Here is a 14,555-nt window from a genome sequence, read left to right on the forward strand (position 1 = left end):
CAAATGAGAAGGGAGCACTCACTGGAGAAGACCCTGATGTTGGGAAAGATTGAAGGTCAATGAAGACGGGGACGGCAAAGGATGAGATGGTTAGACAGTGTCATAGATGCATCGAACATGAAATTGAGTCAACTTCAAAGGACAGCAGAAGACAGCTTCGGAATCACCTATATATGTTTAATAAGTTTTTTTATATGTATCTTAATGTGTAAAAAATGTGTCTTCTTTCTTTGTGCCATCCTGTACTTTTAATATCTAGCAGTTTGTCAAATTTTGCTTCAACATTCTTACGTTGTTTCTGTAACCATAATTATTTATAATTATTTTTACATAATATAACCATTAGTTCCTCTCTTTCATTTCTTCCAAAAACCTCGCGTTATCCAGAATTTCCAATTGCCCTCTCGAAACATTAGGCGAAGTGGTTTAGTTATGAACCAGTCGCATCCGCCTAGGTAGGAAGGCAAGTCGTCAACAAAGAACAAAAATAAAAGTATGCTTAGTATGCTACCTTGAGAGACTCCCATACAATTTTTCATTATAACCCACTACTAACTTTTGAAACGACCGTAGGCTTTCTTTCATGTAGGTGCAAAACTACTTGAGTATTTTACACATCAAATTTACTGATAAAAATTATCACAAATATCGCAAAACTATGGCTACGAAATTGTGAAGTATACCAAAAAATAGAGTAAGTGCCTTTGATTAATTAATACAATACTAATTCCCAAGCACCCTTGAAGAGCCGGAAAGGGTTGAAACTGTAAAGTGGTATAACCGATTCGAAGGAATGTAGTCTTATAAAGTATATATGAAAATTGAATAATAATTAATAAAATTTCATGTTTAAATGGCGTTTTTATAAAGCAAATATTTGATAAGAAAATTGAGAATTTGATATGAAAATGTGAATCTCGTGCATTAATTTACATCCATGAGTGTATATCCAGATCGTGAAAGTCTTGTCTGTCCTGTCTTAAATCTGTGAGGAAGAACGAGTTGTTAGCCGTTCCTACGATCTTAAAAATTGGAAGGCCTATTTACAGGCATTATGCGGCAATTGATGCATTTGTAGGCCATGGGCTTGCCTGGGGCCACACCGGACACAGAGGCAGAAATGATCACTGTTAAAAACTCTCAACATTTTTCAGATCAAACTTTGCCTAATTGAAAGGATTGAGGGTGCTTTGATTGTTTAAATGATGATTTTGACAGAAAACTTACTAGTGTGTCCGTATAAAGATTCCCAAAAGGGAATTTTAACGGATTTATCTGGAAATAAAATTTATTGTACATATTAATATTAGAAGTAGGAATATTTCGGCTAATTGTTGGCAAAGCGTATTGTGTAAGATTGGGCAATCGCAAGTGGTCTGGAATATCGGGAGCCGATCCCGTCTTTCTCGAAAACTCCTGACGCAGCTAAACAAAGCTGGCGACATGGTAACAGCTGGATGTTTTCGACTGGGGGGCAATCGCCCCAGAAAAATTTACTGTTGTGCTGATAAGTGGCCTTATGGTCAACCCTAGGATTAGCTAATGCCCGTACTCATCCGGAGTAGCTAGGAGGACAAGGGCAGTCGGGTCACCAGGAAGCATAACAGTATATGAACGCCAGGAGGAGTCGGCGTCGGCTAAGAGTTGGCCCGGAGTAGGCCAGGATCCGGCGAGAAGTTCGCCAGGAGGAGCCGAAGTCGAAGAGGAGCAGGCCAGGAGATGGACAAGAACCGTCAGGAGAGCCGGAGTCCGTAGGACCGAGGTCGGCTGCCTAATATTGTGAGTAATAATTTGTCAATCAGTTTGCGGGAGATTTGGAGGCTGCGGCCGAATCTTGGGTAATACGTTCCCCAAGAATTGAGCCGATAGATAAAGAGAGTTGTTAAATTGAATATAGAAATATTTATTTAGTTTATAAGTTTTCTTTTATTAATTATTAAAACGTGAATTGCATAATAGTGTAATAAGGAAATTACCGATTAATTTATAATTGTCGGGGAATTGTCCTGGTAGAATAAAGGGACTTGGATATTTCACCCTAGTCGTTGTATCTTTTCCCAAACCTACCCCTACAGGACTTAGTAGTTAGTAGAAACTGGTGGGAGGGGTGCTCACCCGTCAAGTCCGGGCAACCTGACACATCCTACCCCCCTTCGTTAAAGGCCCTTCAAAGGGCTTGACGGGCCTACAATGGAGTAGCTCAAGATCGCGCACGACTCTCGTTCGATCGACCCCGCTCGCCACAGTCCGGATTGACTTTAAATTCATTTTTTTTTTTAATTATCGAAAGGCAAAGCCCAAAAAAGTGCTTAAAGAAAAGGATCAAATCAAATACTGCAATTATGTGATTTAACAAGCAAAATAACTAGACGGTTTGGCACAGGTAACATCTGGAGAAATATGAAGACTTATTGCCTCTCGCCCTGTTTATATCCCTGACTTCGCGTCCCACTACGGTCATTGGCACTAATTAAAGCACATTTAAAACTAGAAGGATGTATAATTAGGATACCAAGAAACCGATTGCGCCCGTGTTAAATATGTACCGTTGCCAAATGCAATTGCTGACTGAAAAATTTGTGAAATTGCGGTAACAAATGTTTTGTGTTGTAAAATTTAGTGACTTCCAAAAATATTTTTGGTGCATTGTGCTTTTTCAACATCGCAGTTAAATAGTAGTCTCGTTCTGGGATGTGTTATTTGTCGAACTAAGTAAAACGTCCTTCTTTTCTTCTATATTGGTGGTTCTTGGGGTTTAATAAATTGAGGCAAACGATCAAAACAGTCAGAGACAGGAAAAGGCTCATTTTTTCATAGTTTCGGTGAAAAATGGTATGAGGAATAAATTTGCAGTTTTTTAAATCTAAAAATGCATCGTCTGTTTACTCTTAAAGGCTCAGTCTGGCTGAAAAGTAGTCGACTAATTCTCACGGGTTATTTTTGTATTATTTAATATTTTGTAATTAGGATCATTTTAAAAATAAACTGTGAATCACAATAGCATTTTGCCCAGCCTCTCAATCAAGGATTCGAGTGAGCAAGAGAGTGCTGTTGATGATGGAATGCTAGTAAGCTGGGGTTGTGTTTTCCCAAGCACTGCAGCATTTTGGCTTGTACTTATACCTAATTCCTTAGTTCAGTTAATTGTCAGTACAATTCTTTTTCCTACGGTGTTCTTGATACACTAGGTTGTCTCTATTGAGTGGCAGTTTCTTCCTATTCATTCTATAACCTAAAAATGTGGTCTTCTTTGAATACACCCATGGTGGAGGTGTTTTCTCATATGCCAGGGACCGGTATGTATTCCTATAATTCACTTTGAGTATTACCAGCTATAACAATTTGTCAATTTTATTAGTGAGGGTTCTTTAGACTGTGAGTTTATTATATATGGCACCTCTAGACTTCGTCCATTTCTCATTTTCCTTTGTCTAAAGCTATTCTGAGAAAGAGGATCCTAGGTTTGATCTTGCTATCCTCATTACAGGTTCTGAGCAATTAATCAGCCATTGCTGATCTTTCTCAGTTTGTCTGCTTGTTATTATGTAAAATATATAAATATAGTTTATTGTTTATTATTATTATTAATAATGCTTTTTGTTATTGTTTTGTTCATGTTATTTTATAAATTTTGTTTATCTACTTCTTAAATGGTTTATAACCTCGTGATTTATATTCTCTGTAAAAGGATCTTTGATCCGTATGTACATGTAAATAAATAAATCCCTAACCCTGACCTAACATAACATGTGAAAAAAATTATGATATGGAGTGCAGTCAAATAGTCCTCCTTTTTTGGCTTTCCACAATTTGTCACTTTCAATACTGTCCAATTATCTAAACTAAATAAAAGAAAGAAGGACCAATTACCTAACCTAACCTAAACATATTAATTTTTTTGTTAATACATTTAAACATAAATTAAAGGAAATTATTTTATAGATTGTTTTGAAATAAATATAGTTGTAAATAAATATATAAAATATAATTCTTCTATTATATAAAATATTACATAGATAAGAAGTCACGATAGCTCAAGTGGTAGAGTAGTGGCGTATTTAGCCAAAGGCCGTTGGTTCGAATCCCGCTTGTGACACTGCCTTTTTTATCTCAACCAAGATCTTACACAGAAAGAATAATTTATACAGATTGTGTTACGCTATATGTTATATTATTAATATTATATAAGATTTATATAAATCTATATAATGTATAATATAAATAAATCTGTGAGTAGAAACATCATTTACAAAAAGTTATCCTGTATGTTATGTATATATGAGTAAAGGTAAGAGGTACCAGGGTAAGGCATGATATTCTTTGTACCATTTTTTTATTTAATTTAATTATTTCATTTTTGTTTTAGTGGTCAAATGACCATGTTACTTCTTTCAATTAATTATTCTTTTTATGTAATGTATGTTCATGAAAATGACAAAAAGAGGGAAAATTCGAACGGTTGTAGGTTGAGATGGAGGTGGTGTCCGAGAGGATCGAAGTCATGATGGTCAAGCGGACCACGATATTAGTGAATTTAATGATTTAAAATGAAGTATACTTCACTAAAGCTCTCCGTAGCCATTTCATTTGTCGTCGAGAATCCAATCCGATTACACGACACTTGAAAAATGGCAAAAAGGAGGGAAAAATTCAAAAGGTGCGGTTGAGATGGGAAGTTGGTGTCCAAGTGGATTAAGGTCACGATAGCTCAAGTGGTAGAGCAACGGCGTATCAAGCCGAAGATCGTGGGTTCGAATCCCGCTCATGCCATTGACTTTTTTATCTCAACAAAAAACCTTAATTAATTGTAATATATTAATTGGTCAAGCGGACCATGAAATTAGTGGTTATTATTTAAGTACAATCAATTGTTTTAACGTGTCTGTGTTTACATCAGATGAGTTAACAATTAGGTGTTGCCTTTGTAAAACAAACATTTTTGTTTAAATATTTATTTTTAAAACTGGTTAACAGTTAAAATACATTTACAGTAGTATCACAATTCGAGTACTGTATTGGTAAAAAATAATAATAAAATATAAAACAAAATATGAGACAACATTAAACAGGTTATATTAACAAGCAATTAAACAATCTTTGCCATTGTAGCTCTCATGAACTTTATTTATAACCTGTTTATTTAATAAAACTTATAAAGCAAAACTTGAAGCCTACTGCAAATATTGTTAAAAATAGCAGTGCAAATTTATCACAGTTTGATCTTAATTACTGGTTTAAAAAAATAAGAAAAACTTGAAACATTATAAAGTGTATTATTTATTCTCGGCCAATTTATCTCCTGTTTTACCGACCCATTGTTCTGTCAATTTTACAGGACAGTCAAGAGCAATTAGGACAGCGTTGCAGTCTTGTGATATCTCTTCGAACTTGATACCAATATGGTTCACAACTTCCTCAACACCCATTTGAATAAAATATTCCTTCAGGTGTTTGTTGTGAACCGCGATATTTCTCAGTGCCCAGCAGCAATTCCTCTACAATATAAAGAAATTAATTAATGGTAACCGGATTAGTTTATTTTTATTTAACAATAAAAATACAGAACTATATAGTCAACTCTTGATAATTTGAATAAATTCTCTGGTTTCATGTTATGGTATGGTAAATATTACATCAATAAGACAAATTAGAGCCAAATATCAGGAATAGTATAAATAAATAAATTGTAAATAAGTGGCAAAAATGATCCATTAAGGGGGACTTCACTGTTATAATTTTTATTTTCCTCTGCTAATATGTTTGTTCCAACAAACATCTCAGTAGTTGCAAACTAATCCGCCATTTATTGACTAAGCCCTAATATGATTGATCAGAAATTCTTAACTTTCTTAGGATTTTTCCCAATTTCAGACTCCTACAGTGGAACAGTACCTTCCATTCTTGACTAGAACCCCGAGAACCAATTATTTGGTGCTCCTGAAATTCAGACTGATCCCCACTACCACTATCCCGATATTTATAGGACATTTTAGACCCTGCGTATATGGCGAGTAAAGGGTAAATGATTAGAAGGGCCAAGGGTTGCAGTTGACAAAAGAATACTCCTGCCATGTTAACCAGCATCTTATTTGAGGTCTCCCCCCCATTTCCAAAAAAACTTCTGGATGTATTTTATTTGCTTTTTCGGAAAAACTAATTTCCCTGAGGTAATCGGGTTGTGGAAGGAAATAAGGGCTTCATTTGAAACAAAACTAGTCAAATCCTTTTTTTTAAATTATACAATTTTTGTGTATCTGAAATTTTTGTTTTATTTCCTTTCAAAATGAGTACATACTAGACCAAAAAGTCTATATTAAAAAAAAAATAAATAAATAAATTTAAAAAAATTACAGGCAATCTCTGTAAAATTCATTCCTATGCATTTTAATATTTTTAGAGCAAATTAATAGCATATTTGAGGGCTTTTTAGTGCATATAAATCCAAGCTCTCTAGTTATTTATAAGAAATTTCCAATTTGACAAGAGCGAATGTACAGAGAAACGTCTGTGCATGTTTCTGGTGGCCAAATTCTCGAACAACAGATTGTTTTGATGGCCGTGTTGGAACAGCCGTCTGACAATTTGAGTTTGCATGCGTAGCACGTTGGAATGCCCAAACTCAACTGTGCATGCATTCACCAGTTTCCTAATGGTTTGGATGCATGATGGAACAAACCTATTGATTTTTACGTGAAAATAGTTGAACTAACCATTGATGTTGGAGAAATGCTGAAACATTTCTGACAGACCAAAATGATCATTGACGGCCAAATTACAGATGTATCACCCCATAGACCTCATGGAAAAATCACACAATGTATCTTAGTACTCTTCTTTATATTCCTTATTTAATAAGTTTTAAAAATAATTTTAAGTCCAACTGTAGTAAGTTAAGTAATTTCAGCTTATCAAGAGTTTACTGTAATACTTAATCTATAATTAGCCAAATGGTTCATACTAACATACCAGAAGTTCCACATTACACAAGTGCACCTTCATAGCTTGGGTTATCAATTCGACAACACCTAATTTGATGAAAGCCAAGCCATATTTTTCCATTCTCAAAGTCAGTTTCGATATTAATAATGCAATGCTTTTTACCATAGTCGAATCGGTCTTAAAAAGGAACAAAATTATTTTAAAAGAAATAATTAATTATATAAGTGTCAATTATTGTACAATATAACTCACAATATATTCATTTAGCAGAGAAGTTATCTTCTCAGCTGCATTGTTATCCATGATGTCACTTTTTACATTATCGTTTCCGGCCAGGTTAGTCAAGAGTTTTAATATCCTTCTAGCAAGGACCTGAAAGAGGTTTATATGGTAATGTTGAATATTCAATTGAAAAAGAACCATATCAGACCATGTAATCTATTAAAAATAAATGTTTTTATATGAATGTCTATTATGTCAATAGTTTCACGGTACAAATAACAGACTCTCTATTATCAAGTCTCCTAATGTGACTAGTTTGACTGCAATTCAGTCTTTAGGGTCAAATTTAAAGCAAACAGTTCAGTAAAGAAATGATATCTGCCCCTTGCAGATCTGTCTCTTGTGTGAAAGCCGCCTGTAAGAAACTCATATACGTTAACACATTGGGGGGGGGAATGTTAACACGTTTTTTGCGTTCAAATGGCTAATTTTGAGGTTTATTAACTTAATTCTTGTGCTAATTAATTTGATTAAAGTAAAACCTTCTACAGTAAATGCTTTCTAGAGACCAAAGAAAAAGAGTGCTATAGCTGGGAAAAAATAAAACAATTGGAAAAGATTTATTTTAAAGTGTACTATGTAGTGTGTAAATAGATAAATAATAAATTATGTGTATATATGTATATATACATATAAAAGTGAATGTTCATATGGCTAAATAAATTGTTGCTGAATTAAACTAAAAAGTATTATTAAGGGAGAACTGCTGGCCTCAAGGTAAGGAACCGTGACAAGACATGACTAAAAAAAAAAATTTTTTTAACATGTTCATCTCTTAATTTTGAGAGGTTTATAACCTTAATTCTTGTGCCAATTGACTCAGTCAGTAATATAGCAAAACTTTCAATATAATATGAATAGGCTGGAAACAATTTTTTTACCTGGTTTTTGCGTTTATCTCGTCTATTTTGAGGTTTTCAAGCTTAATTGTTGCATCAATTAACTCAGGAGGGTCCGATTATAGGAAATGAGCATAATAACCTTATGTTGAGAGGTTTACAAGGTTAATTTTTGTGCTAATCACCTCAGAAGAATCAGCGATTTTATAACTTACGATGTAGTATAAATAAATTAAGGAAAACATATGGTCTGGTTTTTGCATTCATTTTACTTATTTAGAAATGTATAAGCTTAATTCTTGGCCAATAGACTCAGCAGAGTTGATTATATGAAATAAGTAGAAATACCTATCAATTTTTATTTTTTAGTTATCTAGCTTGTTTTGAGAGGCTTACATCTTGTGCCAATTGACTCAGGTCAGTGGTTTTGTTAAAAAACTTCCATTTTAATATTAACAACCCAGTTTTTGCATTTATCTCATTTATACTGAAGTTTACAAAATTATTCTTGTGCCAATCATCACGGGACAGTTGATAGTGGTCTTAATTGAAATATTGAGAAAGTATACAATACGTTTTTGCATTTTCCTTAATATGTGGTTTATAAGAGTAATTCTTGGCCAAATTAATTAGGCTGGTCAATTATAGGAAATATTTTTTTCAGTTTATCTCATATATTTTGAGGGGGTTTTAAGGTTAATTCTTGTGCTGATCATCTCAAAAGGGTTGATGATTCTGTATGAAAACTTCCAACATAGTATAAATAAATAATTGTTTGTTGCGTTTTTCTTGTGGTTTCTGAACTACGAATTCAAACTGAAAAAATCCCTGGCTGAATATACTTGAAGTAGCAGCAAGTCAAGACTGTATCGTTCGACTCAGGATCATCTTAATTGAATACTTAATTGTACCAGCAATTTCATCCTAGCCTTTTGGTGTGAAACCCTTTAAACTGTACTACCAGAGGGAGAAAAGAACATCATCTCAGATTTAAGAAGATATCCATTATGAGTTGGTTTCAGAAGGGCTTCAGGCAATTCTGTACTCTATTTGTAAATTTTTTTGCAGAGATGAGACCTAGTGTTAAAAAATGAATAAAATTGGCATCAAGCACGTCCTAAACTTTTTTTTTAAATTCGGAGTACCACCTAGCAGCATGATAAAATAGCAATTAAATATTAAAAAAATGCAATTGTTTTAAAACTAACAAAACTGTTAGTAAAAATCTAACATGATGAAAGAGCAGAACACATGCAATATTTAAGTGGTTAAACTTGTAAGGTTACCAGATTGTATCTATATTCGTTGAGCATGGCCATGATAAACTTAATGCCGTCATTTCTTGAGACTACTTCGCAGAATTCATTCCTTACCATTATGGAACTTAAAGTATTTACTACTTCACTTAAAATATTTTCATCTTTGACCACTGAAAGAATAATTAAATAATATACAAAACTGTAAAAAACACAGACTGGATGAATTATTTTTGCCTCACCGTTTAGAATTTGCACTAGAGGCTCTAGATACTCAGCTGCGAAAGCACAGGCGTGGTTATGGGCATTGGGGACCAGCGCTCTGATATCATCATCTAAAGTCATTGCCCATATTAAGCCACAAGCCCCTTTTAGGAGCATTGTATCAACATCAGGTGTAATAAACTTTTTTAACAGCGTAACAATATTATTTGAGAAGAATTTCTTCAAATTTGGGAAAAAATAATAAATATTATAATATTGTTGTATGTTTTATCACTGAGTATGGATAATAATATAAACTGTTCATACCTGTCTGTTTGATTCGTGTTTAATACAACAAACCGAGGCCCATCTGAGTGTCAATTTTATCACAGGAACAGAAACTTCATTCTCCAAAAAGTATACTATTTCCTTCACACCGTCGTCATCCAATAAATCAGGATAGCCTAAATAAGGATAAATTAGTAACAAAAAATTATTGAGCTATTAACAAATGTTAATTTAGTTGAATCCAATGTACCGTCCATAACATCTGTCAATGTTTCTAAGCATGACACTACAAGAGTTTCATTTCCCTTTGAACGGTTTAAAAGGCGTAACAGTGTGTTGTACAAGCCATTCTTTCCAGCAAGCATTTTGTAAGCTAGATTCGAACTGCACAGTTTACGGCTTTGAGTCAAATTGTAGAGTATTTCTGAGCACATTTCACTTTCAGTACCAGCATCGTGAATTTTTTTTAGGTTGTCGACTATTTGCTTTATAGGGTCGAGCCCTCGAGCCATTTCAACTGTTTTCACAATATTACTGAGATCCACTCCCTGGAGAAAAAAATTATAACATTTTATAAAATGATTTACATCATGCAAATTGTTTTACGAGGGTTAAACTCCTTGCCCTGAGCACATCCTGTTGCATGTGCTCAAAACTGAGGAACCTCGTTCCACAACAAGCTGGACACACAGAAAAAATAATAAACTATGTGTTCTATGAGGCACAGTTGGGGAGTTTAAATCGCAACTGTTTTGTACAAATTCAACAGGAACTCTATACAAGGAACGCTCAGCCTCAATCAGCAATCACTGCACTCAACTCTCATTCAACATTCAGCCCACATTTCACACTCAACCCCGTTTACACCCCACAATGTGCAACCAAAGGAAAACCGCTACCATCCAACAATCAACGGTTGCACAGTTGTTTCACAACTTCGATAATTGTGTGGACTGAAAAACATAATTTATATTACCTACTCATTTATTATATTACTGAAATATTATTACATTTTATTAATTTGATGTGTTCATTGTTTGGAAAATATCTATGTATTATAATTCTTTTTATTTTTATTTAAATTTTTTTTTTATTAATATTCAATAAACTTACCTTCACAAATGAGTCTTAATGCCATGTAAATTTCATCGCATTTTCTGTAATTATAGCACTTAGGTCTGGAAATACATGCGGAAAATTTTGAATCTTCATAACTTCTCCCCGTTGCCAAAAATCTCAACATAGCTGAGAGCTGTTGATGGGGAATAATTACACCCCTTATAACAGTCTGCTCTTGAAATTATTGGTGTAATTAAATTTAGCAAATGCTGGTATGTGGCTTTGTCCATAAGCAAATAGTTGAAAAAATTGTGAGGCTCATTACGTAATTCAGCTATTAAATTGGTATAAGAAAACAAACCCTTTTTAGGAACCATGGTTTAGACCATTTCCTTTTATTCGCCTTCAATTTGATCCCTTTTTTGAATGCAAACCACAGCCATAGCAAGAAGTTAGTTCATTGTCAAAACTTTTCATTTTGACCACAGAAAACTACAATTTTAGGGTTCCTCACGTCACAACTGTGCAAACCAAACTGTGTGAACAGCAGCATTCCATCCAGTTGTCTTGTGCAAATGACTTGAGCAAGTAAACAGGCTATTATGATATTAAGACGGGCAGTATTGCAATAAATGTTTATGAATCTGTTTTATTGTATTTTTGGAACCCTACCTGCCCCTACACAAAAAATAGTTAAGTGCATACACTATACGTTCTCTTATCGCTGAGGAATAAGCACATAGTGTCGGCGCCCTCTTTCACTGCTATATCCTACTTAATAGTTGTTCTATACATTAAATATTTTTAGTTAAGCTAATTTCTGTCTTCTGACTTGCTGGTCCTTCAATGCTGGGTCTGCTCACATAAATTTTCATAATGGGTTATTAGCTTGTTTGTGGGAGCTGAAATGACAATTGTCAATTGCTCCCTGTGCCGGAGGAAGGATAGACTAATGGATCCAAGTCTGTCAACATCAGAGTAGATGATCCTAATCGGAAGACAACTTATGACTAGAATTAGAGAATTCCTGTATGTACTGGGTGCAAGACTGATTTATTAAAAAAATAATTGGGCTTAGTTGCAGAAATATACCCTTAAACCAAAAGTTTCGTAACAACTGTCACGCCTACGCAGCACATGTGTGCATTCCTGCTTGGATAACTATCTCCTCTATGAATATCATTTAAAATAAAAACACGAACCATACAAATTATAAAAAAATGATACAAGTGTTATCTTACTTGCGCTTGGAACTGTTGTATAGTTTCGGCAAGTGCTTCTTCCGAGTTCATGTCCAGTTCGGTCACGTTCTCACGAAACGTTTCGTTGAACGTCTCCTGTGTGATGATCTTCTTCATATTGACGATGAAGTTGAACCGATGATGGTCAAAAAGTTCGCTGATGAGAGATGGTGAGATGACAATAGACCCTTTTCAACGGGAACCGGCTAAGGAATGAACACACATAGGCCTTTACTAGTATAAAGCACACGCCGAACGGATGACGGATGCGCATGCGCCAATGTAGTGGGGAAGACTTACCGAGCACTATGTTATTGTTCATTTCAGATTTGATTAACAAGAAAATTTTCATCCAGTTGGTCAACTATGATCAGTAGTAATCAATATTCATTTTAGTTTGACTACAGAATAAAAGGTATATAAAAAAAGAGGACTTTGTGAGTTAAAGTCAGTACGTGGTGGCCCGCCGAACGAAGCTCGAGCCACGAAGCAGAGTGGGAGAAAGATTTCGGTCGGAATTTAAGTTCGTAAGTAATATTGATTAAAATTCAAGTGTAAAATTGTATATGATTTGTTTTAAAATGGCTTTTCTATTAATTTGGTCATGTTCTGTTTCTAAAATCGACTTGTGCGAAGTACCAGGCGAAAAAAAGGATTTCGCGCCAATATTTTGAGTGGAAGAAAGTGAGAGAAGAGTCGCTCTTTTTTTAATTAATTTTTATATCTCAAGTCGAAAATCCTGTCTTGTTTGCTTTAAAATGACTTTTGCGTGTATTGGGTGAAGTTTGGTTTTTCAAGTCCACCCGTGTGAAGTACAAGGCGAAAAAATAAGCATTTCACCCCAAAACTTGACATGGCGGAAGGTAGGGGCGCAGTAAGACTTTCTTGATAATTCTTTTTGTTTAAATCGAAAATCCGGTATCATTTTCTTTAAAATGGCCTTTATATTAATATGGCAGAATTTTTGGTCTAACTTCTACTTAACTTCGGTCTAACTCGAATATATTGGCTAACGTTCAGCTTAGAAAGGGTAACTGTGCCATTTAAAACATTATAAAGAAAATGGCGTGCCTCCCGAATTCGCAGATTTAGTAGGAACTTCTGAAAATTGCGAAATTTGTGAGAAACAGATGAAACGTGTGATAATGTGACAATTAGACCATCCAAATCGCTGCTTATTTACCACTCGATGATTCTACATTGATATGTATTAATTACTTTGGAAAACCTCCATAATCACTGATCATTTACAGATATTTCGACGAGTGGCCCAACCCAGGCTTTTACCAGCTAGAATCAAACTCCAATTGGAAGAATAAGTTATGATTCTTAGCCATTAAAAATCCCTGAGCATCCGTAGACCTGTGAAAGCGAAATACACATGCAAAAGTAATAAATAAGGTTGATCTTTACGAGTGTACATTTTTATAAGTTCTTTATTTTAACATCAACCCTTGATTTAAAAAGAAAAGCAAAGGAATAGAAAGGAGATATTCCAATGATATATGGTGTTTCAGTAGTTCATACAGTACTTTATAGATGATCTCTAACAATTATGTGAAAATTCACTCCTGTTATCCTGATATCAACAGAGAATTTAGTTTATCCAGCTCTACTATCGACAGGAAATCAGGTTTCTTAAGCTCTCTTGGTACTAAGTTTTAATACTTTCAGTCCTGATGATGATGAAAGTAGGAAGTGGGGTTTATCTTCCCAAGCACTGCAGCCTTCTGGCTTATTGTACCTTCCTAGTTCAGTGCAATCGACTCAACCCTTCTTCTCGGAAGTATTAAGTCATTGACTGTTGTTGCTAGTTGGTGGTGTACTCCTGGGGTTGTTCACTATAATTTCCTGATTTACGGTGAAACTATTCACCTATAAAAATAATTACCTATAACCTATAAAAATTAAAAATAGTTTTGACTGCCTTTTCAAAACCTGCATTATTTTTGCACCAGCCCAATAACACGGATCTAGCCAAACTTTACAACAAATAGTAGGGCTTAAAAACATTATAATACAGAAAAGTCACAGGTGATGCACCTTAGTCTTACCTATGAACCCAGACATGCCCAAGGCACAGAAGACATACCTCAGGCAAGGGTCGATTCACAGAGCCATGAAATAAAGGATAAACAGATCATACAAGTGCAAGATATTAGAACAAGAGTCAAATCACCGAAATGTAAATGGGCAAAGCATATTCCAAGTATATCTTCTGTGGTGGTTTGTGATACTCTGTCTTACCTAAGAACCCCAGATTTGGCCCGTGGCTCTAAAAACACTGCTCAGACTGGAGACGACCCAAACAGCACGACAGGGACAAACCTAAAAGACGAGAAGCACAAGGATACAACATGAGAAAAATCACTTAAATGGAAATAAGAGAGAGAGAGAGAGAGAGAAACTACCATCGTGCAGTTTCAAGTGTTTCCGTATCAATTTTC

At 34.7% G+C, this 14,555-nt stretch overlaps 1 protein-coding gene across 1 annotated transcript; it reads right to left on the reverse strand.

The window, feature by feature from the left end:
* Positions 1 to 4,936: 4,936 nt before the first annotated feature.
* LOC106665371 (armadillo repeat-containing protein 6 homolog) lies at positions 4,937 to 12,380 on the reverse strand. The gene is made up of 8 exons (XM_014391753.2): positions 12,109 to 12,380; positions 10,059 to 10,356; positions 9,848 to 9,984; positions 9,559 to 9,760; positions 9,347 to 9,489; positions 7,192 to 7,311; positions 6,967 to 7,116; positions 4,937 to 5,495 (listed from the first exon to the last, which is right to left on the reverse strand). The coding sequence occupies exons 1-8, from the start codon at positions 12,223 to 12,225 to the stop codon at positions 5,274 to 5,276; spliced, it is 1,389 nt and encodes a 462-aa protein (XP_014247239.1). The 5' UTR covers positions 12,226 to 12,380; the 3' UTR covers positions 4,937 to 5,273.
* Between the last annotated feature and the right edge of the window lie 2,175 nt (positions 12,381 to 14,555).

The sequence above is a fragment of the Cimex lectularius genome, unplaced genomic scaffold, assembly GCF_000648675.2.
Source record: "Cimex lectularius strain Harlan isolate CLEC.00 unplaced genomic scaffold, Clec_2.1 scaffold9, whole genome shotgun sequence".
NCBI lineage: Eukaryota > Metazoa > Arthropoda > Insecta > Hemiptera > Cimicidae > Cimex > Cimex lectularius.